This window comes from Diplotaxodon limnothrissa, linkage group LG13, assembly GCF_057381915.1.
Source record: "Diplotaxodon limnothrissa isolate DT_005_m linkage group LG13, D_limnothrissa_male_GT1.1, whole genome shotgun sequence".
In the NCBI taxonomy this organism is placed as follows: domain Eukaryota; kingdom Metazoa; phylum Chordata; class Actinopteri; order Cichliformes; family Cichlidae; genus Diplotaxodon; species Diplotaxodon limnothrissa.
In genome coordinates this window covers 3579066-3606719 of record NC_140608.1, presented here as the reverse complement: position 1 = coordinate 3606719, position 27654 = coordinate 3579066, and the positions used below count along the sequence as shown (strand labels likewise).

Genomic DNA, 27654 nt, shown 5'->3' with positions numbered 1-27654 from the left:
CATCATTAACAAGAAAGGACCACACACCACTCGTGTTTTGATTCAGCTGCACTGGCTAAACGTTTACAGTTTGTTTTTACAGCCTTTCATGGATCAGCTGCGTATTATATTACAGATCTATCACCTCCACATTCAGCCTCAAGGTCGCTGATGTCATCCTCCCAACTATTTTTTTTTAAAAATATTGGTATATCTTGCTTTGCATGTGTGTATCTTTAGGTTAACTCCTGCTTTAAAATGCTTGTTATTAGAAAAAAAAAAGTGACTTGAGGTTTAAAAAGCATCAAGATTTTTTGTAATCAGACGTGATTGATTTTTCTAAATTCTCATGTACATCCTTAGAAACCATAAAAATCACATAACAGCATCTACAAAACCATTAAAATATAGCTTTATTGAAACATGATGTTAAAGCGATCACATTTAAGTTTGCGTGACATACAGTACATACAAACATCAGGCACAGATTTGGTAATCATCTTTGACTCGTGCAGGCAGCGAAAAGTGTCTGGAACTCACATTAACCAAAGTTTAAAGAAACCACACACACACACAAAAAAAAAAATCTTTCTGTGGGTTAAAAACAACACAGATACTCCACATAAACTTTGATTAAATAGAAAAAACACACAATGAAGGAACAGCCACAGGCCTCGTTACATTCAGCTGAATTTCCTTCATGATCCCCAGCTTGGACACATTCGGGACATTCAGGCCAGAAAAACACTGACTGTTCAAACTTGGATAAATTGTGCACCTTTTCCAATCAACAAATTCAACACCCACACACCTGTAGACAATCATCAGGCTGAAGCAACAATTAGAAAGCGATGTAAACAGTTCAGGCAGCCGCGAAACTACACAGTGAGGAGTGCAACGATTAACGGCATGTATGTCAGCAGTGACAGCGCTATGCACACAACAAGTGAAATATTAAATAATCCAGAAGCATGAAATACACGTCTTTCAGGTTCTTATCTTCTCTTTTTAGTGTTGGTCTTATCCTGCATGAATATACTGAAGTTCAAAAAGAAAAGAGGAAAAACAAGAGACCTGGTGCGATTATCTGTAGGATGATTTCCAAATGTCACATAACGGATATACGAAGGATGTAGAGACTAACACAGAGATAATTAATAAGCCGATGCTTTAAATAAATCAGGTGGTTGGCAGTTTGGGAGTCGTGGGATCGCCACTGTTTACAAAGCTCTTGCAAAAAATGTTTTGTTGCCGCCAACCTGACCAGCAGGGGGAGCTCTAACAGAGACGAAGTAACACCATTACCCTTCATGCTGTGTGCGAGTCAAGCATCTCACCGTGTCGTGCATACAATATTGCTCAGAAGGAATTTTATGAAATACGAGGGAAAGGTAAATATGTGCAGGATGTCTCTTGTCAGGTGAATGAACCTAAACAACAATGAGCTAAGGATCAACTTTTAAATAAAACACAAGTTCACACACACTTTAAAGCTTTCACCAACACACAGAACCCTTAAGAGTCTCTTGCAAAACCCACGGACACTTTAATCAAGTAACAATTTGTGTATGTACGTGTTCAGCCTGTTTTAAAGAATCTAGACTCACTCAGGTCACAGTAAAGCAGCATTTATCCTCATTCAACGCTTTCCACGGGCACATAGCAAATACGTCACACCGAACGCTTGAAATGACACACCTGTGAAAATGTACTTTGGGCTTTTGCTAAACCTTTTTGAACCTGAAGCTGATTTAGACCAGCATTTGGATTTCTCTGAGCCCCGACCGGCCGAGCTGCGGAGAGCGAGGCTAGACATCCCTGTCTCATTTTAATTGCTCCAACGTTGATCAGCCACACCAATTAAGGGAACTGCTTTTAAGAAACCACAAAGGTGGCTTCGGTAAAGAGACCTGGCCTTTAAAAAAAACATTTCAGCAGGTGGGTTTAATGTTGTGGCTGACTGAGAGCAGAGTCTCACCAGTGGAAACTGAGGAAATGATGTGAACAAAAACTCTGAGCTTTAGAGTCGTGAGTAAATACTTCTGGGAGTGTGGTTGGAAATAGCAGCACAATCTAAGCCTCCAGCTATGACTACAAGGAAGTGTTCACCGGGAATGCAGGAACTACTGTTTTTCAGTGTTCAGAAAGCAATCAATTGCTTTTACTCACTTCAATAACCTGACCAGCATGTTATAGCTTAACCAAAACGACCCTTGGGTGCCAGGCAGACACTTTCCAGCTCTCATTTATTTAATACAGCATTGAGACACTTTGTGGTGGAGGTGACAGTGTTAAAGCACATAAAGGCCATATAAATAGCTGTGATATAAATATATGAACTCAAAGATATTCACTTTGGGTGAAGGTCCTTTGAAAGTTAAGCAGAGTTAACTCCTCTGTGGAATAGAGCCATAATACAAAATGTGAAAAATCAGCGCCGCCCTCATTTTTTCAGGCCACAACGCTCAACCAGGCAGAGGATCTGTGTGGACATCGTAGTAATATCTTAACTTAAAGCTGCCAACTTTTAAAGTTCAAGTTAAAATATTTGGCCCTTTGGCCTTCCTTGTGATCTATCCTGACATGTTTTCAGACTGACTGCAGTCACTGGCAGGTCAGGTTGGGTCTACTGAGCCAGGCCCAGATCTGGATCATCTCCTGTGGGGTCCTTGGGTGAACCAGCATTAAGCTCTTGTAAGCGCAGGGGTTCGACCTGTATTTCTCCTCTATGTTAAAAGTCCTGAAGCCTTTGTGCTTTTCGGGGGCCAGCCCCAACTTACGAAGACACATACCCGTGTAGACGTCATCTATTGGGTACAGCGCTACGCGCTGAGATGCGTTATGCAGGCGAAAGGCGATGTCACCTGAATAAAGGTAGCCGCCTCCTCCTGCGTACGGTGGGTAGATTCCAACATACATGCTCTCTGGTATGAAGTATTTGACCCTCTTGTCTCGGTGGGGCCCCGCATTCGTGATCACATCACCCACAAACAGGTCCTTGGCTTTGGGTCCCGAGAGCCCCTTGAGAAAGTCCATGATGCGGTAGGTGTTAACGAAGACGTCGTCGTCGCCTTTGAAGATGAATTGGGCGCCGGAGCAACGTGCCTGGATCCACTCCAGGAAAAGAACTTCTTTGACAGTCAAATTGAAAAACGAATCACGGAAATCCCACTGGATGATGTCTTTATGGCGGGCGTTCTCAAAATGCAGCATACCAGACAGATCTGGGTGGTGGTCTCCAGGTGTTGCGTTACCAAGGAGGAAAATGGTAACCACTGTCCGATTGGCTAATACGCCTGCTTTTCCCCAGGACTGGCGGATGGCCTGGCGGCGATCAAAGTGAGGCACCAGCGATTTGACAGCCAGCAGCAGAAACGGTGGCTCCTTGCAGATATCCATCTGGTCCATAATGATCGGGTAGGAGCGGCAGCGCATGTAAAGCAGGAAGTCCTTGAAGCGGGGCAGCAGGGAGTTGTAATCTTTTACCTGAGTGGTCACCCTGAGGTTAGGCTGACAGACGTTGGATGTCAAACTGGTGTCATTGAGCCACTCAGGGATGTCGCTGCTGCGGTTCGTCATGAAGATGTGATTGCTGTGAACGTCCAGAATCTGCTGCTGGCGGTTCCAGTAGGCCGAGCTGGGAGCCACTTTAGCCCAGAAGCGTTTGGAAGGGATAAGAATCTTTTGATGTCCACTTTTGTCTTGGTTGATGTTCCGCGAGATGATGATGAAGATAAAGAGGTTGACCATAGTCAGTGACACCACAACCTTAAGCCTCATCTTTGGCAGCAGCCCCATGACAGATTACCGCACACGCTGACACCTGTGCAGACACACAGAAGAAGAAACAAAGACTTTAGTCTTCACTACAAACTGATCTTTAGTTTTCATCTTTTACCTTATTCTCAAATCACTCAGGTAATTTCAGGTAGGAGGAAGCACGAGGGAGAACAGTTATCTATGGTGAAATGAGCAGGTTTACAACTTCCCTCTGTTGAGAAACAATGGGTGGAAAAAGGAAGAGAAGACACCTCAACCACACTGACAAAACGATCACATGGAAACCCCCGTTTGTGTTGTAAGACGTTGTGTAAAACTATGTCAGAATAGTTTGTTTATCCAAAGCAACAGCAAGATTACGTATTGATCTGATCAAGAAGGTCAGAGGTCAAACTGCTGATAAGACTGAAGCAGAGTGGTGTCATCTTCACACTGAATCACTTGACTTTTCACAGGTTGACTGATATGGTGTATAATAATGCTTTGTTTGTTTGGCTGTCATAGTTACTTCTGAGTGAACATGCTGGTTCACTCAGAAGTGATGGCTGTGCTTTCCAGTGAGGGTTAAACTGATTTCTTACAAAACACTTAAAAACTTCCTGTAAAACTTATGAGGTGGCATGTCTCCATTATCACCATAATCAAATCACAGGTAGGGTAGTTTTTTTTTTCTTGGAATAATTAAAAACAAAAAATACTCCTCCTACGGCAGACACAAAGATAATTTAACTTTGAGCTACCTAACTAGATCTGCAATCATCAGGCCTTGCTATTTTGTTCACTTTATTTATGTGTGTTCATGCAGCATGCGTTTACAACTGTGAGCCTGAACTGATCTAATTACCAAGCTGCGTGTCCAGACCAGTCCAAACTAAATATGAGAAACCAATTAGCAAATGATCTGCTTGGTGTAAGGAGAGTTCAAGTTTACCACATTAACTGTCGGGATGAAGCACGATAAGGTAGTCTGCCTGAAATCACAGCATACACCTGCATTTCCACTGACAACATGTTTACTCGTTTACTACGCCAGAGGGCAATTTAACGGAAGGCAAACATTTGAGGATTCATTGTCCTCCTCTCTGCTTTTGTATCCTTTGCTTAAACCAATAAGAAATGAGGATGACATGTGAGCTTGAACAGACAATACCGTCCTTTCAGGAGGCTCAGCTGTGCCTCAGGTTTCTGTTTAGTCACGCTTTCCCCTCTGAAAATGTCCTTACCTGGAGTTCCCCTCACTTTCTCCTTTTTCCTGCAGACCAGTGAAGCAGCCACTTTAACGCAATATTTTCATCAAGTTATTGATAAACTACATGTTTTGGTACTGCTTAACCATACTTGTGACAAAGTCTAACCGAGTAAATGTTTTCACTGTGAGGCTGCACACTTCTGGGCAAATTTCCAATCTTAACAGGGCAGGGATAGCTCAGTAGGTAGAGTGGTTGCCCCATGATCGGAAGGTCGGGGGTTCGATTCCCCTTAACAGCTACCCTGAGGTACCCCTGAGCAAGGTACCGTCCCTACACACTGCTCCCCGGGCGCCCAATGGCTGCCCACTGCTTCACTGAGTGAATGGGTTAAATGCAGAGAGCAATTTCCCCACGGGGCTCAATAAAGTACAATAATGTACACACTTTCTTCTTAAACAACACTCTGAAGTCATAAAGACTAAAAGTAAAATAAAAAGACGACTGGATAATGATATAAGATTGCAAGCTCTGAAAGCCAAAAAGGGTCTGCTCATCTGGGAGACATTAGGGCTCATTTAGGGAAAGTGCTTCTTGATCATCTCAGTCAGAAAAGCCGCTCCCCAGCATTGTTTCCAATCGAATAATTTCAGTGATTTCAATGAGATAAAGACTTTTGCTGCTGTTATTTATTGTTAAAAATCAAGCGCAGCCTCTTCTTTTCTGCTTTTTGGCACGACCGAGGTGCCTGTTTGCTTTCACTTTCCTCTCATCTGCGTCTGCAGACATCTCATCGCAGAGCTTTTGGGACAGACAAGACACTTTGAGTTATATTTTAGGTTTAAGGAAATCCCGTTGTAGCATTAAAGATTACAAGACACAGGATTTGTTTGCTGTTAACCAGGCACAGGTAGGTTATGAGGCACTAGTTTGTGTTGCTGGGGATTTTCATTGTATCTGACAACTGTTTAGTCTTTTTTTTTTTTAGAAACATTTGGGTGTAAGGGTACTGCTCATTGGTGTGTTTAGAGATGGTGTAGGTGTTTTTAATTCTAAACAACTTACAAGAATTTAATTTTGCCTTCACCTGTTTCCACCAGGTTTTGGCCCCAGAGAGCCGAGTCAGGACATTAAGACTTATTTATCTTCATTACAATTATCAATGTAAACAGCTCAAAAAGCGGTGCGAGCTCTGCCTGATGAGCTAACAGATCTGAACTGCTCCCTGGATCCTTCCTGCCTCTGTATTGTGTTGCTCTCTCAGCCTCCTAGCAACAACTCTCCACTGCTGCACTCCTGTTTGCTCTTCTTTTTCTATTCCGTGAGCCTCGTTCACTCCTCCTCACTCTGCCCGTCTCCATCAGGTTTCCTCTGTTCCTTTGAATTTGTTCTGACTCAACGCAGGATAGGAATACATCACACTTATCAGTATTATATCACCAAACAGACAAGCATGGACTTATGCTAGTTTTCCTTCAATCTCCTCTTCTCCCTTACTCTCATGGATAATTAAGCTTTCCCTTCCTCTGCATCCCATACAAACAAGATCACTTCTGGGAAACAAGTGGGTGGGTCGGTGGGGGAGGCTTCTTAAGAAGAAAGCTAAACAACATGTAGATGAAACCACAACTTCTGGACCTGTAATTAACCACCAGTAGTCTGCAGCAAAATCCACGCATACCTGCCTAAGTCTGGCTGACCATCTGCATTTGGTTTAAGACATTAAACTCAGTCATAGTGTTTCACATCGAGGCCATTTTAGCTGAAGCAATTAAGGCATGTTGGTGGTTTGACACACAAATATCATGCTTCTAGCTGTCAGCATTAAAAAGACAAGGTCTACACTTGTGGTTGACACTCACACAAAAACAGATTAGGCATAGTAAGGTCATGCACCAAACTTTAAGCTATAGTTTCAGTTCTTTTGCATTCAGTCAGTGTTGTTAGAGCTGACTCCAGCTTAAAGACAGTTAAAATCAGTTCACACATGATTTTCTTAATCTTGAAATATACATTAAATGAAAAACAAAACTTAAAGATGTGGAGGCACTGGAGGATGTGGAGATGTCTGGTCACGGTTAGTTCCTGACTTGAGCGCATTTGACAATAAAGCCTGCCTTGAAAGGACAGCTGGCAAGTGACAGCCCTCCTGCTTCTGCTGGGACTACTGTGGTTTTTCTATGTTAGGTTGCAGTTTCCTGGTAGGTAGAGTTAATCAGTGCAACTGGGAGCACCTGGCCAGTTTCTCTCATTTTACACAACACATTCGAACACTCATTCAACCAGTAACACTACTGACTAACAAACCTCATAATGTAACTTGAGGTTTTTGGATTCTTTGGGTTAATAATTCATATATTCTGGTTTAACACAGAATCTCTCTCATAATTTGTTTTGGCTCATAATGTCTTCATTATATTATGATATGTCTTTCCATGCCTGCGAGCCCACTGAGGTCCGCTTCGGCCTGAGTGACTTAAATCCCATCAGACAGTGGGTGCAATGGTCCACGCCTGCCTGTTCTTTTGGGACTGTGTGGACTCTTCCTACCGATCTACATTACAATCAACTATCTACGGCAGCAGACTTCAAAGTATAACAGGAATGACTATTCGACCGTCGGCCTTCCAGATGTCTGTGTCCATGTCTGCAACACAGTATAAGCAAGGCATAAGCTGGACTATGACACGGGCACGCTCACCACAGGAAGTGTGAGAGACCTCGAGTGATCAGAGGCAAAAATCAGCTCCAGACAGCTGTTACACAATTCTTCCACCATTTCTTCCATGGAAAACTTATGAATTTTACTTCCTCTGGAGCTCAGTGACCAAAGGCTTACTTATAGGTACGCTAAAGGACAAGTAAGTTCGAAAATTAAGGGGCGGGGGAAAAAGTGCAGTGCTGCAATGGCAAGAGGTGAACTTAATTCATTACACAAAAAGACATCAGAGCTTCAAAGCAATAGAAAAAAAGTCACCGTTATCATGTTTCATAATAACTGGAAGCAACTGAATTCAATTGTCTGGCCCCACTAGGGCTGAACGATATATCGCATTTGCGATAATATCGCGACATGATCAAGTGCAATTTTCTAACCGCAAAGGCTGCGATTATACTCTGGACATGTCCAAATTCATGGGCTGCATCCTCCTGAGGCCGCATTTGTAGACCGATTACGTCACAGCGACGCGCCGAAGGCTGTCCAAATTACTACCATATCCCAGAATTCATAGCGCGGCCCAGCCAAACTCCAGTTTCCAGCAATGGCGGCCGCTACTAAGTTTTAAAATTACTCATACTAATCTTTCTGGGTCACAAAATAAACTTTTAACATATTTTCAGGCGAGAAAGTAGTTGTGTAAACATCAAATATCTGCTCGGTTTATCAAGCTATCCCATATTTGCAAAAGTGCTTCGACGTTTTCAGAGGCGTCTGCTACCCACCAGCTCGACAGCTAGCTGGGAGCTCGAGGGTTACTGATGCGGCCGAGAACGGCACAACTCCAGGCACATCATTTTCAGATCACCGCGGAGTTTCGCTGCTCGGGTTAAACGTAATATATAAGTCACTTAGACAACCTAAAAATGTTATTGTTGGGCTTTTTTCAGTGTTTTGTTTGTTCGTGAGTAAATCGGTTTGGCTGAGATTAAAGTTATTAGATTAGATAAAATAAAACTTTATTAATCCCCCGGGTGGGTTCCTCCTTGGTTTTCACACAGCTGACTAAACGTCAAACAGAAAACTTATTAAACAGAAGTATGAGACAGTCGAGAATTTACACCAGTGTCTGGTTATATTTTAGATAGCAAGAAGCAGACGGCCGAGTTTATTAAACTCCACCGAGACAGCGGTGACGCTAATCAGAACTAGCCTTCTGATTAGCTAATCAGAAGGCTAGACCGTCCAATTTCACGCCTTTAAACTTTAAAGGCGTGTTTGTGTGTGTGTTTATACAATTGCTATTATGTTTGCACTTTATGTGTAATGTTACTGACTGCAGAGATCAGTAAGATGTGTGTATTTTTTATTTATTAGTTTTATTTATTTAATATTATTTTTTAATTGAATGACTGTCTAGTAGTTCACAGATGTCGAAAAACTGAGTGTGGTAAAGCCACTGATTTTGTTTATGTATATTTCTGCAATCTGCACATTGTACTGACTTTCATTTTAATGTTTACACCAGGGTTCCTTGTCAGCACTTTATGCTCAGATGTTTGTAAGCTAAAAATAAACTATTGTGTATGTTCAAATATACTGTTGTGATTGAAGAAGTTAAATAAAAATGTCAGTCATCAATTCATGCATCACCTCATGTCATCATAACAGAGGTCTGTCTTCCAGGAAAGAACAGTTTAAAATTAATGTAATATAGTATTGGCCATACTATATGATGTATTGCTTGTCTTTGTTTAATAATACAGAAGACAAAGACCTTAAAAAATAATCGCATATCGCAATCGCAATATTGGGGCAAAAAATCGCAATTAGATTATTTTCCATAATCGTTCAGCCCTAGGCCCCACCAAGTATGCTGGAAAGCTGTCTGCAAGTGAACACAACTGACTGATGGCCTTCTTGATTTGATTAATCTAACTAGATCTAGTTACCTCATAAAACCTCATCAATGTATTATTTTTAAATGGACCCTCATTTTAAGGATATGCAAAAACACATTTAGATCCAGAACATAAGCAGTGCCCCAAGAAAAGACAGTATGAGTCACATCCTGTCATCACAGGAAGCAGTGCACACCTATACTTGTTATGGTGCAAAGTACTCCTAAAAATTACAAAATAAGTGGACAGAAAGTTTTATTGTATTTTTTCTTAAACCGACTGTATGCAGAATCCACACAGAATGAGGAAAAAAAGTTGAATTATTAATAAACTAATAATAAGAAATAGTCTCACTGTGGTAAAAGACAGCAATGGAGCATGATAACGGTTCAGGCAGAGATGAAGAAACGCAATGTCAAAAAGCAGTCTGCAAACATCCGCAGTGGCACTTTTATTGCTCACAATAAACCTTTATGGCTCTTCTTTTGCAGAATTCGTCTGACTTGGCTTTAAAGATAAAAGATTATTATACTTTATTTAGATAACGGATTCCAAGACAGTCAGGCTTCTTTTACACAGATACACTTGACTACTTTGATTCAAGTCAACCATCAAAAGATGCCTATTAAAAACCTTTGTGGTATGATTAGGATTTTTGGGGGGTTAAAGGACTATACATTATACACTGAAACAATAGCATGTAATCTATTTTTGATTTTTTTATTCCATATAGATACAATTTGCCACCATCGGGACAAGACCTCTCTGTGTGTACTTTACATGTTCTTCCTGTATCTGCGTAGGTTGTCTATGGGCACTTTGGTGTAGTTTGTAACATAATTATCTGATCCGCTTTTAAACCTCTCTCCATTATTCATTAACTTTATGTTTATCGATCATGAAGCTTGTGGTGACACCATATGGTGTCGGGTAACAAACAGGTCTGTGGGATTGTGATGAGGTCAGTAATTTACCAGACAACACTAGACTGTGTTTGACCAGTGTGGCTTCCACCTGATAAAAAGGTTCACTGAGGTAAGCCATCCCACCTGAGTGGGGGATGGGTGTGAGACACTACAGAACAATGGCAGCTTGAAGGGCTGGGTTTGTACGCTTCTTAGTGGACCTTAATAGCTTTCATGATTATGTTTAGATGGCTTTAAATACTATACTGTGGAGAGAACCGATGAACAATGCACCTTCCTAAAACCTTAAACTTCATGTGTAAACATAACAGAATATAGCTATACAGATCTAAATGAGAGTCTTAATGTGACAGACATGCCAAGAGATGCACTGCCTATTCAAAACATTTCCAACGACGCACATTGTGTGATCTTACCTGTGCAGGTGAGTGGGCCTCTTCAGCTCTTGTTCTCCTGGTGTCTCCTCAGCACTTTTACCCCATACTTTTGTGCACTGTCTGGGGACAACAGCCAATGGGGAAAAGGGATCGGGAAGGGGAGGAGGCAGAGAAAAGACTGAATCTGCAAATGAGAGAGAAAGAACCCAGATGTCAATATTGAGGAAGAGAGCATGAGGACAAAAAAGACATCAGTTCTAATTTTATATACTGAAAGTGTGCTTCTTAAAGAAAGAACCAATAACCCTGATTTAAATACAAAATGATAAATATATCTTTATTAGTGTTTCTAGTAGAAGAACTGGTGAAGTCTGACCTCTGTGAGCAGTCATGATTGGGTGGGAGGGTGTATACAGCTTTTAATAATAAAATACAGTTTTATGTGTGATATTTGGAACAGATGTAGATTTGCTGTTAATGAAATTAAAACCCTGGTGTCAAAATTCACAGTAAAACAGAACTTGGTTTCATTAAATTTCACTTCAGGGAGGTTCAATCATTACTATGATTTATTTTTGTATCTTTTCACGGTTTTCATTTTTTTTATTTTTAAGTTAAGAATTTTCCTGACAGGTACCACAGGACAAAATGTGTCGACTAAATCTATGTGAAAGTAACAGAGCTGGTTTCCAGAGGGAGTGCTTTCGTAGTACAACAATAAGTAATTCCCCGTGTACAGTATTCTTACTTGAAATGCAGATCCTAACTTCATGCTGCATATAAACATGGCACTCTGATTGCCCAGTGGTACAAAAAGTGGTTCACTTCTTAACACGGTATAGTGCTATGGCAGGTTATGCTGCAAACCTATTTAGAAGAAGTGCGCTGCCACTCATGATCAACATAGCCAGGGTTTCTTTGTGTTAGCTGACTTGACTAAAACCAAAAATACTGGCCACTTCCTGTGCTACCTCTCAGGCTCCTAGCAGACACACTTATATTATCGATTTCAACATCCTATGTCACCCTTTTCTCAAGTTTTTGCATTCACAAGAGTTTCAGAAAACCTTTGACCTTTACGCCAAGATCACTGAGATTCAAACTCATTTGATATTTTTAAGGAGCACACCTATGGTATCAATTTGAAGTTCCTATGTTGCCGTGTTCTCGAGTTATTGCATTCACAAACTTAGGCGCCAGAGAGATTTGGTATCATGACAATGGTTTTAAAAATTTACCAACTGAGCGTCAATCAGACATTATCAAAAGGAACAGATGATAGATACAGACAGGACAAAGTCTTCTGAAGTCTTGTGATTTGACGTCTATAAATGCTGAGTGATTCAAAAATCAAGCAGAGGAATTTTCTAATCTGTGTTCTATTAGCTGCGGTTCCAGAAGTGTCAGAGAAACAGATCAAGCAGAAAACATTAAGACATTTTCTGCATCACCAACTGAACCGATCTCCCGTGACAATGTGACGCACAGTCTGCATCCCTGTAACTTTATGACTGAACTACATTCACTGGTGTTTGTAACACATGACTGAACAGACTGCATGTGGGACTTTTTCGTATAGCAGCAGATAATGTCTATTACACTTAGAGCAGACCGTAAATTAAAAACAAAAACAAAAAACAAATCAGTGAGTATGTGGTGTCTCTAGCTAATGTTTAAACTTTGAACATAACCTGATCCTGACCAGGTTATGTGTTCAGAACAAGTTGCCATAACGATCTAGCGAGGTAAAAAAGAACAGTGAGTTTAAGCTTGCTAACCCATTTAACTTTGTAGCACACCTCTCTGCTCCGGTGTAGGTTATGTTCCAGATAAGAGACCAGTGAGGCGCTAAATGTATTTATTTATTTATTTTCTTAGACAGAAATGTTTGCATTTTTCTCTGAGCACCAATCAAGAAATGGTTTTAGAAGCAACTTTATATTTTATTCCCCTCTATGTTGCAGGAAATTTTATGATAATCTGACTTTCCCATATATTCAGTAAAGTGATAAATTAAATGTATACAGTCTGAGCCTGAGTTTATCTGATATACAGTTTGCCTAGAGGCTAATCACACTTACACATTTGTCTAATATTTTTAAATTTGCTGCAGCTAAAAGAAAAAGGATAACATCTCACTAAGCAAAACAAACAACATAGTTTATTAACTTAAAAGAATATCCAATTATTTTGTCCAGCTGACATGTCAGATCCTTTCATGCGCTGATGACATACTGACATGTTTGTTAAGTTAGTAATTTTTACAATACTTTTTTTGCACACTTTCAGCACCATATACACACACTCTACTTCTATAATCGCATACAGACACACACCATGACCCTCCTACCTCAATTGTCAATCCTTAATGTTTAAATTCCATAAAAATTTAGTTACTGCCACAAAACTCTGGAGGCTGGTCACTCAAGTGCAGGTAAACATCTGACTGACAGCAAAGCCATGAAACAGACTTCACATTCATGAAACACAGTGCAGACTATTATCACCATCTCACCGAAAGACAGGAGGGGTTGCTGTATTTAACAGAGCTCTTCTCTCCACAGAAACTAGACTTTGTGCTGTTCAGGACTAATACTTATTTTCAGTTTTAGAGATTTGTTTGCTTACTAATATTTGAGCTTACCCAAGGTACTTTTCCTTCTTAAGAGTCCTTAAATCTGAGCTTCTCCTCCTTACACAGACATGCCGTTGCGTGGATGTCTGCATAAAATCATCTCTCAAAGCATTTTGACTTTAAATTGTGTATGGGAGCAACTAGCAGGATCTTAAATAAACTTGTACAGTTTGTTTTTGTTAGATAAATCTCTCACAAACAGAAAGAAAGATATAAATATAAAGAGAAAAGTGAAACACAAACACACACACACGCAATAATAATCTAATGCTTTTGCAAAAGACTGATGTAGAAAGCTCGTTTTATACAAACATGACTGGGTTTTGTTAATCATTAAACTGCCTGTGTGTGCTGGTTAGATATGAGAGGACAGCAGATAGCAAGCATAGGCAACCTCTTAACGAAACAAACTGAAAAAGCCACCGGAGGATGGCCAAACAATTAAAATGGAGTTAATCATCGAAAGGAACGCCTGGCTTTGTTCCATTTCCGTTGCTTCTCATGCTTTCCATTGTGTTTGTTTGACCATGCTGAGAAACTTTCCTCTTTTCTTTCCTGCATATGCTCCTGTACATAAGTTATTTAAGACTAAATAACAACAGTTTGTTGGGCAAAAAACAAAAAAAACCTCCCAAAACAAAACTACAATGCAAGTGAACAATGCAAAAGAAAACTGTGCAGTTTTCCTATTTAAAACATTATATAGACCACGATGTTAATGCTAAAAATTAATTACAGAAACCTCTAGTGAAAAACAAACAAACACATTTTTGGGTTTAGATTGTGAGTCTTGGAGGGCATCTAAAATGGACATAAAACATATTTTTGCAGCTCTGGAAATTTCACGAGTCTCTAAAATGCTGAAAAAGGCAACACAAATTTCAAAAGTGAAAAATCAACACACCTCTTTTTACTTTAAGGACCTGTCTGACCCCGCTGAAGCTGACATCTCCAATCACTTCTGTCTCATTTTACTGCCGCTAGGCTTTTCGTACTAACTGCAGATGAAAACACTAATTACATTTTTAACAGTGAGGTTAAAGCAACGTTAACTGCCATTACTATTCAGATGAATGCACAACTAATGAAGCTCCACTGATCAGCCACGCCCTTCTCAACGTAAAACTTCATCATTTTTAGGAACTCAAAAACAGAAAATGTATCTAGGACATCCTCTTCACTAGCTGGTTGATATTTGTGGGCTTGTTTTGCAGCAGGTCTGGTTAGCACACATGTCCTACACACTCACGGTTGCAGAACACATGTCCTACACACTCACGGTTGCAGCACACATGTCCTACACACTCACGGTTGCAACCCTCCCAAAGTTGTGTGAAACAGGTCAGCAGGGCAGAGAAGCCTAAAAGGCTCAGGCTGCTAACTGCTGTGTGCGAGTGATAACAGATAAGTCTCCCCCACAGGCCACGTCAGGTCTGTGGACAAAGTTCAACCTTCAATTGATAAAGGCTAAAAAAAAATTAAAGATAAAGAGTCTAACCATTTAGAGGAGCATGCACCTGACTTAAGGGACGAATATTTATTGCAACTTCCCTTTAATTTTTTTGACCAGTGTTTATGCTGAAGGTAAAACGTCTCGTCTCTGGCACCACTTACGATATTTTGGTTTCACATTTAACGATTTCCTCTGTGGGTGTTACCAGTGGCAATGCATCGCAGTGAAAACTGGCAAAGCAATGGGCAGGTCCCAGTTTTAAGTTTTTCCTTCTAGAGCGAGTGGAGTTTTCAGCATCCTCTGGATCAAAAACAGTTTTTCCACCACATAAAGAAACTGAGCAGAAAACCTGTTAATGATTTGAGGTGACAGAGCCACTGTTCTTGATTTACCTCTCTGTGGTCTGCTTAATAAATTCAACAACAATAAAAGTCAAGGAAAGGAACGCAACAGCCACCCATACCAAGCTAAAAATGGATCTGACTGGAACACTGTCACAGATTTTTGTTTAAACAAATGTCCCATGAAGCTATACAAAATGAATCTTGGGTTATATAAATAAAGCATGATAATTACTGATGATACTCAACAAGAGGATTACTGCCTGTCCCCAGTCAGGATCATCTCAAGTACATTTTGACAGTATGCATCTAGAAGTTCATCATTTCCTTTTATCTCTCTGACATTGTAATGCATTATAAAAGCACTTTGAATTACCTTTGTATATGAATCATCATTATCCATGGATTGTAAATTGTTGAGCAGACTCTCTTCACCTTTGTAGGTTGAAACTACCAAAGATAATTTTTTGGGGAGTAATACTTCATACAAGACTAAGATATTACTGTACGAAAAATGTGGGTCTAATGGGGACATGGTGCAAAGAGAGGAGGGCCATAAATAGCCTGAAGGCTGCAACTTAAAGAGGGACTGTCTGAGCTGGAATATATCCACCAAATGTCATGGCTCCTTCTCAGAATTTTCCATTGATGTGAGACAGTCTCCTAATTTTATTTGTTGGTTCTGATCTCTGTGTTGGTTTTATTAAAATGCAACACATGCATAACTAGCCTTAGAGGACATTCTGTTAAAAATCTCCCATTCATCCTCATCGGAATTACTATAAAACCACAATAACAACCTAAATATTTCAACCTAGAGGTCCCAAAAAATTGATTCCGTTCATCATCCAAGTTAATTGGATGAGTGACAAAACGTTTCTCCCACTGAAAACGCTACGTCCAGACAAACAGAATCAACCTTTAGGGTTTTACTTACCTCAATGATTGAGCATGCACCGAGACAAGCAAGAGGTCCTTGAAGTATACAGGGTGGGATTATGTTCCTGGTTTTGTACATGAGACCCAACAACAACAACAACAACAACAACAACAACAATCCTAAAATAACAAAAGCCCAAAAACTGAAGTAATATCAGGAACACTAATTTCCTTATCCAAATATGGCTATGGGGTGGGTTCTACGGGGCGAAGAACAGCTCTCAAGCTCTGCACATTTATTCTCAAAACAACCTGAGGAAATGTTCTTTTTTTCCTCCTAGTAATGCTAAAGTGACCATTTCTAAGCTACAGTATAGTGATGGGGAAAGGAGAGACATTCACTGCCTCACAATAGCACTGGAACTTAAAATAGACTGGAATTTCTCATTATCAACAAATACTTGTGACCCTGGCTACACTTAGGCCACCTGCTAGTCATTTGCTCACACTCAGCACACACTGAACTTAGGTAGTGTCACTCCAGTGTGACCTGATGAGCAAAGATGAAGTGCACTCTGCAAAACGAATCATGAACTTCCAGTCTTTAGAGAAATGCATTGACAAGACCCTCCCTGCAACTATGACAGATAGCCATGTTTCCACTGAAAGGCTAATTGCAAATAATGACAGGAACTCCTTGAGAAAAACAAAGAGATTAACCGAAGATCTCTGTCTCAAGGGATTATAGTGTACATCTTAAACATTATAAAGCTTGTAAAAATGAAGTGAGACATCCTAGAAAGTGTTTGCCAGTAAGAAAAAAACCTAAATGGTAGCTTTGTTTACAGAAATTATGCATCTGATGCTAATGCAGCAAGAAAGGAAATGGACTCTTTAAGCTGATCAAGTGACAATGTTATCACATCTCCCGAGGAAGACGATAAAAACGAGTAATTTTGCACCTGCACATTTAAATTGTGAAGAAAGCGTGTATGGATTCAGATGACTGCTAAGCTTTAGCTTTAACTCTACATTACACATAATTAAACACCACCAATATCTCAAGGTTTTCTTATGAATCTACCCTTCTTTTCATCCCCTGATAGTTTTATTAAAGTCACTATTTAACCCATGTTATTATGTGCGTGCCAGCACAGCCACAACCACCTCACCATGTATACTTCTCAGGCTCCTAACATGACATGGTGAGCTGCATGCTTTTTTGCTAAAAAATCTTTTTGAAGCTATTGCATTGTGCGTGCACAACTTTTCTTTATGTCAGACGAGATCAGAATCACATTATGATTAGGGCTGAACGATTATGGAAAATAATCTAATTGCGATTTTTTGCCCCAATATTGCGATTGCGATGCGATATGCGATTATTTTTTAAGGTATTTGTCTTCTGTATTATTAAACAAAGACAAGCAATACATCATATAGTATGGCCAATACTATATTACATTAATTTTAAACTGTTCTTTCCTGGAAGACAGACCTCTGTTATGATGACATGAGGTGATGCATGAATTGATGACTGACATTTTTATTTAACTTCTTCAATCACAACAGTATATTTGAACATACACAATAGTTTATTTTTAGCTTACAAACATCTGAGCATAAAGTGCTGACAAGGAACCCTGGTGTAAACATTAAAATGAAAGTCAGTACAATGTGCAGATTGCAGAAATATACATAAACAAAATCAGTGGCTTTACCACACTCAGTTTTTCGACATCTGTGAACTACTAGACAGTCATTCAATTAAAAAATAATATTAAATAAATAAAACTAATAAATAAAAAATACACACATCTTACTGATCTCTGCAGTCAGTAACATTACACATAAAGTGCAAACATAATAGCAATTGTATAAACACACACACAAACACGCCTTTAAAGTTTAAAGGCGTGAAATTGGACGGTCTAGCCTTCTGATTAGCTAATCAGAAGGCTAGTTCTGATTAGCGTCACCGCTGTCTCGGTGGAGTTTAATAAACTCGGCCGTCTGCTTCTTGCTATCTAAAATATAACCAGACACTGGTGTAAATTCTCGACTGTCTCATACTTCTGTTTAATAAGTTTTCTGTTTGACGTTTAGTCAGCTGTGTGAAAACCAAGGAGGAACCCACCCGGGGGATTAATAAAGTTTTATTTTATCTAATCTAATAACTTTAATCTCAGCCAAACCGATTTACTCACGAACAAACAAAACACTGAAAAAAGCCCAACAATAACATTTTTAGGTTGTCTAAGTGACTTATATATTACGTTTAACCCGAGCAGCGAAACTCCGCGGTGATCTGAAAATGATGTGCCGGGAGTTGTGCCGTTCTCGGCCGCATCAGTAACCCTCGAGCTCCCGGCTAGCTGTCGAGCTGGTGGGTAGCAGACGCCTCTGAAAACGTCGAAGCACTTTTGCAAATATGGGATATCTTGATAAACCGAGCAGATATTTGATGTTTACACAACTACTTTCTCGCCTGAAAATATGTTAAAAGTTTATTTTGTGACCCAGAAAGATTAGTATGAGTAATTTTAAAACTTAGTAGCGGCCGCCATTGCTGGAAACTGGAGTTTGGCTGGGCCGCGCTATGAATTCTGGGATATGGTAGTAATTTGGACAGCCTTCGGCGCGTCGCTGTGACGTAATCGGTCTACAAATGCGGCCTCAGGAGGATGCAGCCCATGAATTGTATAATATAATCGCAGTATAATCGCAGCCTTTGCGGTTAGAAAATTGCACTTGATCATGTCGCGATATTATCGCAAATGCGATATATCGTTCAGCCCTAATTATGATAACAAGATTATAGTTTTCCATGTATAATTAAATAAGGGAGAAAGTCCATAACTCAGACATCATTAGGCTGGAATCCTTGAATGACCTGTGATATCGAACCTACTTTGAAATATATGGAAGACCTTAAATCCACCTAGAAACAATACAAATGACAAGCCATGTGGTCTCAACTTGAAAATATCTGTCTGGTTCTTGTGCATTAGCGAACTCCTATAGCTGGCATTGCATCTACATAGTTACTATGAATGGCTAAATGGATACAGATTCTTAGGAACTGAGGCCAGGAAGTGGTTATGTGGCAAAGACAAGAAGCACAAAGACAATGGTTCACACAATGACTGTTGTCAAAAGGGAACTGATGTTTTCACATTTCTAAGTGTTTTATTATTGAGCATTTTTAATAATAGTTTAGATTTTCCACAAGATTCACCAAGAAACAATGCTTGTAAATTAATTGGGTGACAAAATAGCCACTGACAATTTAGTTTCCATTATCTTTTTTATTTTGAGTTTGTGTGAGTTGTTGACCACTCATATGTTGCCCAACTCCAGTGTTCCTGTTACCAGACCGCTAAAAGCTACCTCATGACAAAGACTTAATGGAACAGGGGAATACAACAGTAACAAGATGACTCATTAAGGATGCAACAATTCACATTTCCATTGAAAGTAACAGCTTATAATATGAACTTACATGCGTAAGTGGAGAAGATGATACATTTTCCAATGATCTTTTATCAGTTTAATAAAGTATTACTCTAACCTTCAGTAAATTAAACCCTACTTACAAAAAACAACAACTTAAAAATCGGTGAATTTCTTTTGCTAAAAAAGTGGGCATCAAAATCTTTACTTTTAAAAGCGGACAACTATAAACCATCAACAAGAACTATGTTGTGAACCATTAACTTCAACAGTTCAACAGTAAGTTTTAAAATTAGGAGATTTAGTGAAACTACAGACACTATTAATTATGTTTAAGGCTAAAAATAATACTTTGCCTTTCACGTTACAAAGTTTCTTTTCAATGTGTTCGGGGGGTGAAGACAGCAGAAGGAAATTTCATTTTAAGCATCAACTAACTAGGACTACACAAAGATTAATGAGTCCAACAGTTAGGGGTATACGACTGTGGAACTCTCATTATAATCTAAAGAACTGTACAAATTTACATTGTTTTAAAAAGTCTAACATGTCTAAAACAATAATTCAATATGAAGAATATGAATCAAATTGGAGTTAATTGAAGAAGGTTTTTTTTTTTTTTTTTTCCCTCTCTCACGCTTTCTCTCGCCTTATTTTATTCTATTTACTTATTTTTTCTCCTTGTTATTATATGAAGTGGTATATTGCTGATTGTAAATTTGATGTTTGGTGTGCGTTAGGATCTGGAGATAAATGTTAGTGTGTTCCTTGGTTATTAGTTGGATTGCAGATGGGGGCAGGGTTTAATAAGAATATTTTCTTCTTCCTGCTCCTTTTCACGCATTGTTACAGTGTTATACTGAGAAAAAGCATGGTTTGTGTGTATGAAAGGACAAAACTGTTAAAACTGTTGAACCAAGTGTGAAATAAATAAATAAATGAAATGACATGAAATGAAATGACATGAAATGAAATGAAAACGCACCTTCAAACTTTCTCCAGGTGGTTTTCATATACAAATAAAGCCAAGGATACAAAGCAGTCTAAACTTTAACTTCGTAAAATGGCTCGGCTTCTTTTAGAGTACTATTGACAGCATAAACGTAGGACCCAGATAAAGACAAAGTAGTACAACTCAGTCAGAAATGCTGTCTTTAGTTTCCTCAGTGTGCCATCATCCTGCAAGTCATCACTTACATTAGGCAGTTCTGTGAGTGTCCTGGCTATTATACTGGCATCACTTTAGTTTTCCTCCCATTATCATTAATGTCTTTTTAAGCCCACTGATGTATTTGCCATATTCTGGAGCGACCACGGACTGTAACATTATGGATTAATTCTGTCTACTCAGTAAGCTGTTTTTAATGGATCTTGGGAAACAGCGGCAGCAAAGCAATTTATAGCTGGTGCTAACTTGTGTGCAAATGCACATCTCTTCATATTAGTGATTAAGAAACCCTGGTATTGTGAAACGACTCCGTTTCATGTGACAAAAAGTTGAACAAGCAGCCATTCCGGAATCTCTGTTTGAGCAGTATGTCTCAACCTTTGCGGTTTAACGGGGCTAACATTGAAAGGTTCCGTTTTGAGGCTGATGTAAGGAAAAGGAGAAGAGGCTTGTGTGTTTGATTTTGACAGTCTTGTGCAGAATACAAAAAGTCAGACAAGTTGAGCCTGGATGCGCAGAGAGATCTGAGCTGCTCTGCCACTGTATGACTGACTTTATGGCTCACTCCACCGTGAGTTGATCCCTGTTGTGGGTCCAATATATAAATAGAAAAAAAGGAATGAAATTCCAGACAAATGTTATAAAGGTACTGTTTTACCTGTTCGGCTCCTTATACTTTGCCACATGTGAACAATGTTAATTGTAATTTAGAACTCTTTTTCCTGGCAAAAGATGTTCAAGGTTTTTCCCAAGCTCAAAAAGCACAGTTTTGCATAAGGCTTTTGATTTCCCTTGATTTGTTTTTGTTTTCAGTTCACTTGAATTTGCCCATTTCCGTTTAGCTTCAGTGTCTGGTTTCTTCATTAGTCCGTTTAATTATCACGATATTAAGAGTAATTTCAGAATACATTTTACAATACAAGCCTTTCATGGAGGCAGTTAATGCACAATCACGCCAAGAATCACCCCAAAATCGTGCAAAGATATATTTACCAAATTGACAAGACAATGAAAAAATATTTTACTTTTACTTTGGAATGTGTACACCCCCCCTATAAAAAATATTATATATATATATATATATATATATATATATATATATATATATATATATATATATATATAGTCATTGCTAGATGTTTATTAAATAATGAGTAAACATGTGTACAAACATTTTTAATCACAGCAATGCTGAGGTTTATTTGGGGAGGTGGAACCAGATTTATTTATTTTTTTAATGTAAAAGAAATTCTGTTGTATAGTGAACTAACTAAAACTTTATAAATACATTTTTCCCCATTTAAAAGAAGAGCTTACTGGTGGTGTTATGTTGACCTTCATATAAAATCATTTGAATAACTGAGAACAAAATTACTAACTTCTGTTGAGCAAACAATGCCCACGAAAGGTTTGCTTTTGATGTTCAGAAACTGAAACACGTGGTTGTGTGCATAAGTGACTGTGGTCACTTATGCACACATCTTGGCATTACTGCCAAGTTACAAGCTTTATAGCGTGTAAGAAACTAAACCAAAGAAAAACAAAGAACTCCCCCAAACTCTCTGGGTGTTGGATGTGATCATGAATATTTGAGAAAGAACAATGTTAACACCGTTGGGTAGCAAACAAATGAACAACATTTAGAGAAACTACGTGAACAGGCCAAATATTTATATTCACAGTTTGGGTTCAAGTGTTGACAGTAAGGTGATAATATTAATAAAAACTGATGGTAATTAATAGAAAGTAGAACAATATTTCTGTTTGAATGCAATGTTGTAATTCAGGCTCCATGACTGTCTAAAGGTGGTTTACAGTAAGCTGAATTAATTAGATTGTTTTTATTACTTTTTGTAGGCTTCTTATCTATTGAGCTGCATAATAACACAGCTTTTTTCTATACAGAGAAGTTTTTGGCACCCAAAGAGATTTTAGAACCAAAGAAAATCACCATCACTGTAAGAATTTTTTAAAAACAGTTTCTACATTTGGTTTTCATTTAATAATTTATAAACAATACCATCGTTTAGAGGATGTAGAGAAATACCTTATTAAACAACAGAAAATATACACTGCATTCACTGTACATGGGCACACGCGCCCCAAAGACTTCTTCTGGGGATAAGCAGTGTAACAAACCTACAGTGTGTGTGCTGTGCATGTAGCTTTGCTAAGTGAACATTAAGCTGTATAGCTGATCAGGCTGTGTGACTGGCTGTCTAAATGGGGCCTTGCAGATTTCTGTGTTAACGATAATGTGGTTATAGTACAGATCTATTGGGATGCCACCATAATTAGCACCACCCCTGGGTATTGCCAGATCTCCAGTTTCAGGATGTGCTTAAATTAATGACCTTGAAACAAGAGGAAGACGGCTGAAAAGCCAAATGTATGAATTCAACTCAGAGCAAAAAAGCAGCATATGCAGCAAATGTACTTCTGTACTTGTGTGAACTCTCTCCACTGTAGTATATGAGGAAGAAACCCTTAAGTAACATCAAGCCTAAAGTAAATAACCCTCACTCCTTTCCATGTTCCTTGAGCCACTAATTTGCTTACTACCCATGATGTCTGGAATATTAATGAAGAATTTGGGTGGTATGGATTAGATGAGGCGACACATTAATCTAGGGTCAAGGTCACAAGCCTTCAATTAAAAGGACACTTGAGTTTGTTCACTTCCTGCTCCGGAGTAGACATGAAAAGAAGTATCCTTTTAATTGGCCATTTATGCAAATAGCCACTGGAAGAAACTATAATAAACTCAAAACAACCTTCTGTTATATTTCACAACAGTGCAAAAAAACTGAAAACAATAGTCATGTGTGGCTATCTATAGTGCACATGGGATGAAGCCCAAACACCTAAAAGGAAACCGTAACAGTTCCTCACCCTCCACAGAGAAACAATGAAAGCTGTTACTTGCGGAGGACACATATACTAAAGGAGGTACCCTCACACTTTCTTAAGTAGTTAGCTATCTGTCTATTAAGCTTCGTAACCCGTGGATGGTCTCCAGCTCCACTGTATTGAACTCCTTAGTGTTACAGAAGCCTGCAATCGATATTCCACCAAAATGGTGGAGTAGGACCTTTTTAAACTACTGGATGAAGGCCTGGGGCCTGCCAAAATATCAACCTGATCAGCCTACAAGTAGGAAAACATAAAGAAGATGAGGTGCTGTTTGAATGGGGAGAATGAGGACTTACACACAGTACAACTGAATGCAATTTTCTCCACTGAAACAAATGAAATAATTAAAATAAATTTTAAGATACACTTCAGTGGCCTCCAAAATAAAGCCTGTGTGAGAAACACTGCTGTACAAAAATGTGTTAATAAATAGTAAATATTAGCAGAGCTTTTCTTCCCTCAGTGATGCATGTCTGTACGGTGATGGTATTAAAGACCGACTTAGCAACACAAACAAAAAACAGTCTCACTCAGATACAAAGGTCATTTGTATTAATGAATGTGTCTTTGCGGTTATTCATATTATGTTCTGCAGCAGCCAAAAACTAGGTTAGAAAAGGTACAAAAAATATATTAAAATTTTTTTTTTTCTGTTTATCTTTATGAACTTTTTTTTCGGGCTATATGATAACCCAACGGGCAGGGCTGAGATAGATTTTGGTTGCCCGACCGGAGATGTTGCTAGCTCCGGGACGTCGGGCTAGCGATTTTGCGAGCCCTGCGTTTGGTTCTTTAGCTGTCAGAATTGCTGTCTGAAGGCCAACAAAGATACCCAACGGATTTACTTTACCAAGCGGATCTTCACGGCCATTGGGCCATTTAAACTTTTTAACTTTAAGATGTCACACTGTGTCCATTTTTGGAATTATTGTGATTTAGTAAATAATTAATAAACAGTCACTTGTATAGAACGCCTTTTACTGTCACTATACACTTGTACAATGAGATACAGAGAATCTCCTACTCAGTGCAGCTAGCTACGATAGTATCTCATTCATGAATGATTAAACTAGGTTTATGCGAAACCACAAATCACACAGCATTATCGTCACAGGCCAAAGTTGGAAAAGTCACTAAGGGACACTAAGGGGGTAAAATTTGCTGGTTGACTGGCCAGGTTGCTCCCTCAGGTGTGTGGTCAAAAACAGGGTGCTGTCTATTTGGAGCTTAAAGATGAATGACTGTATAATAAACTGAAATTGTCAGACTATGTTTTTAGAGATATATTTTCAGACAATGAAGCCAAGATAACAAACACTGATAACATTGGAAAGTTTGGCTGTTTTTGTACACACCTGGGATTCTCTGTATTTTTCTTTGGCTGGCTTTTCACTTGTCACATTTATATCTGTGAATGATTACATTTCATGTATACTTTAATGCTGATACAGAATTTAGATGAATTGTACAGCACACTGTCGTAGAAAAATGTACATTTTCTAAGAGAAAATATCAGCTCTACCAAAATGAATTGATTAGACACGTTTCTGCACCATGTTTCTGTTGACCTTTTGAGTCCCTTTTTATTTTTCTTACTGTATCCAAATCAGTATGGGCTACACCCCTGATCTATAGTACAGCAATTTCAAATAAATATCATAGACTGGACAGATGTAATTTTAACAACATATTAAAACTAATACTGTTAATTTTGGCGCCTTTACATTCATTTTATCCACTTTGTATTCGTAATTCCATAACAGACCAGTCAGAAACTTCACCATGACTGATAAGCAATGCTCATCCTAAGTGTGGTTTGGATGTTTCTGTCTAAACATAGCACTGGTACAGGGCTGACGCACACACATCTGTGCAGAAAAACCCTTGGAAAATGTTGCTCGTGTGATTCAGAAATTTGATCATGAAGTGCATACACAGCAAAAAAAGGCAGAGAACAGACAGAGAAGGAAGAACAGACAGTTATATTGGGAACTTGTTTGTCCAGGTTTAACATTAACACCAAGTTTAAAACTAACTTTCCTCTGTGCTACTTTTACAGATTGTTTATATGTCCAAAGCAGGGAGGTCAAGCTCATTTTTAACTCAAGGGTACATACAGCCCTAGTTGATCATAAGTGGATCACTTGTTTAATCACTTAATGATAACCTACATGTTTGTGAAATTTCAACAGTGTATCTCCGTATTTTCACATTCATAGGCTTAAAGGCTCAAATTAGGTCCTATTTACTCCAGTTCCTAAATGAAATGCATTGCAGTACAATTAAACACATTTTTGAATTTTTTATTCATTCCTATTTTGAAGTTAGAATAAGGGAAGAATGTGTTTACAGTGATATGCGACTTATTTTCAGGGCATCTTAGGATGGTCAGCAAGAAAGATTATTGAACTTTTTCTATGTTGATTATTATGCAGTGATTTTACTGCTTAAACTTGGCTATATATGGCTAATAAAATAAATATTGACAAACATTTCCATCTTTAAGGTTTAAACAACATGCTGGAATCTGTAAAGATTTTTTTTTTAACTTCCCAGACATTTTCACTCCCAGAGATTGCTGGCACAGCTCACCAAGAATGAAAATGCATTTTGGATTTTAACCCTATTTAGTGGTCGAGACTTAACTGGGTAGTCCACCCCGGCCACATGTTTTGACACCCCTGCATTCGATGTGACACTTTTTGATTGAGAATAGCTACAAAAATGTCTTACTTTAGTTTTTGATTCAGTCACTTCCAAGTGCCCGAAGTGCTTTCAGTCTCGCTCAAGTTATTGTTAATCATAAACACATCTTTATATTTGATAGGCAGCTTAAATATTTACTGCATTTAACCCCGAAACAGGTAAGTCCATTAATTCATTAAGGTTAGTCATTTAGCCCTAAAGCAGAATAATGCTGTATTTTTAAAGATAGTACTGCTTTACAAATGCCACGGCACTACGTCTTGTCATAGTCTGTTCTTCCTACTGCGTTTCTGGTTTCTTTCTTGAGTTTTCCTGAAAAGGAACAAGCACTTTTCATGTACAGTCCTGTTCCCCGAGTAACTCGGACTTTCCTGGAAACTTGCTGGGTCGGTTAACTTACTATGAGGATCTAGTTCAGCTACTCGATATGACTGTTACTCCGGACAGGTGGGAAAAAATAAACTCGGTTGAACTCACTTGCTTGGCAGTCAGCCTAGAGACACTCCGACAGCGGCGAAATAGTGAAATAAATCCATCACGTGCCGTTTCCGGTGGCTAATCGTCGTCTGTTTACCGAGGACCTCCCGTGTTTTCCCTCCGCTAACAGCCGAGATCTGCTGCTTATCGCGACTGGTCTATTTTTTAACCGTCTCAATTGTGACTGCACTCGCGGTCTCGGCACCTCCCAGATCACGCCCTGTACAGTGACGTCACCTAGCGCGCGATTTATAAAGGCTATTCCATTATTAAAAGGCTGAAATTGTCAAGGCGTCATCATAAAGAGACCTTGACGAGTAGAAACCGGTTAGGCGACAGTAATTCTTCGAGCTTTAATTCCAGGGAACCAGACTTTCCTGTAATATTTTGAAGTGCTGTTGAGCAATAGTTCCGGAGGTTTTCTGAAGGTCTCTGGCTGCTTTTTCAACCTTTTTGGTGCCCTGATCATTTAAAGAGGAATGTTTTTATTATTTGTTAACACTAACTTATGAATTATTCAAGCATAAAAAGGCAGCCAACTGGTATGAACCAGTGTTGTGATCTCTTTGTGTGTATTATCATCAGTTAAACATTTTAGTTAACTAAAATAAAAATAAAAACTAGACTTTTGGAATAATAATAATAATAATAATAATAATAATAATGACAATAATAATAATGATAATAATAATAATGTGTTTATTGAGACTTTTGATATTTACAGTACTGTGAGTCTTGCCTCTGGCATCCACACAATAATACCACATTTAACACTGAAATGAATAAAACCTAAAGTAAAACTCTTAACCGAAAAAAGAAA

The 27654-nt window shown here is 38.8% G+C and overlaps 1 protein-coding gene across 2 annotated transcripts; it reads right to left on the bottom strand.

Annotated features, from left to right (window-relative positions):
* Positions 1-437: 437 nt before the first annotated feature.
* Positions 438-26980, bottom strand: b3gnt2b (UDP-GlcNAc:betaGal beta-1,3-N-acetylglucosaminyltransferase 2b). 2 transcript variants are annotated; one of them, XM_085369039.1, is made up of 3 exons: positions 26835-26980; positions 10849-10993; positions 438-3802 (listed from the first exon to the last, which is right to left on the bottom strand). In XM_085369039.1, the coding sequence occupies exon 3, from the start codon at positions 3775-3777 to the stop codon at positions 2584-2586; it is 1194 nt and encodes a 397-aa protein (XP_085225165.1). In that variant the 5' UTR covers positions 3778-3802; positions 10849-10993; positions 26835-26980; the 3' UTR covers positions 438-2583. The 2 variants fall into 2 exon arrangements, with proteins under 2 accessions (XP_085225165.1, XP_085225166.1); XM_085369040.1 differs by lacking the exon at positions 26835-26980 and adding an exon at positions 13454-13519.
* Between the last annotated feature and the right edge of the window lie 674 nt (positions 26981-27654).

What these genes read in the sequence shown, in the direction of transcription:
- b3gnt2b (XM_085369039.1), bottom strand. Translation starts at nt 3,777, where the DNA reads ATGGGGCTGCTGCCAAAGATGAGGCTTAAGGTTGTGGTGTCACTGACT.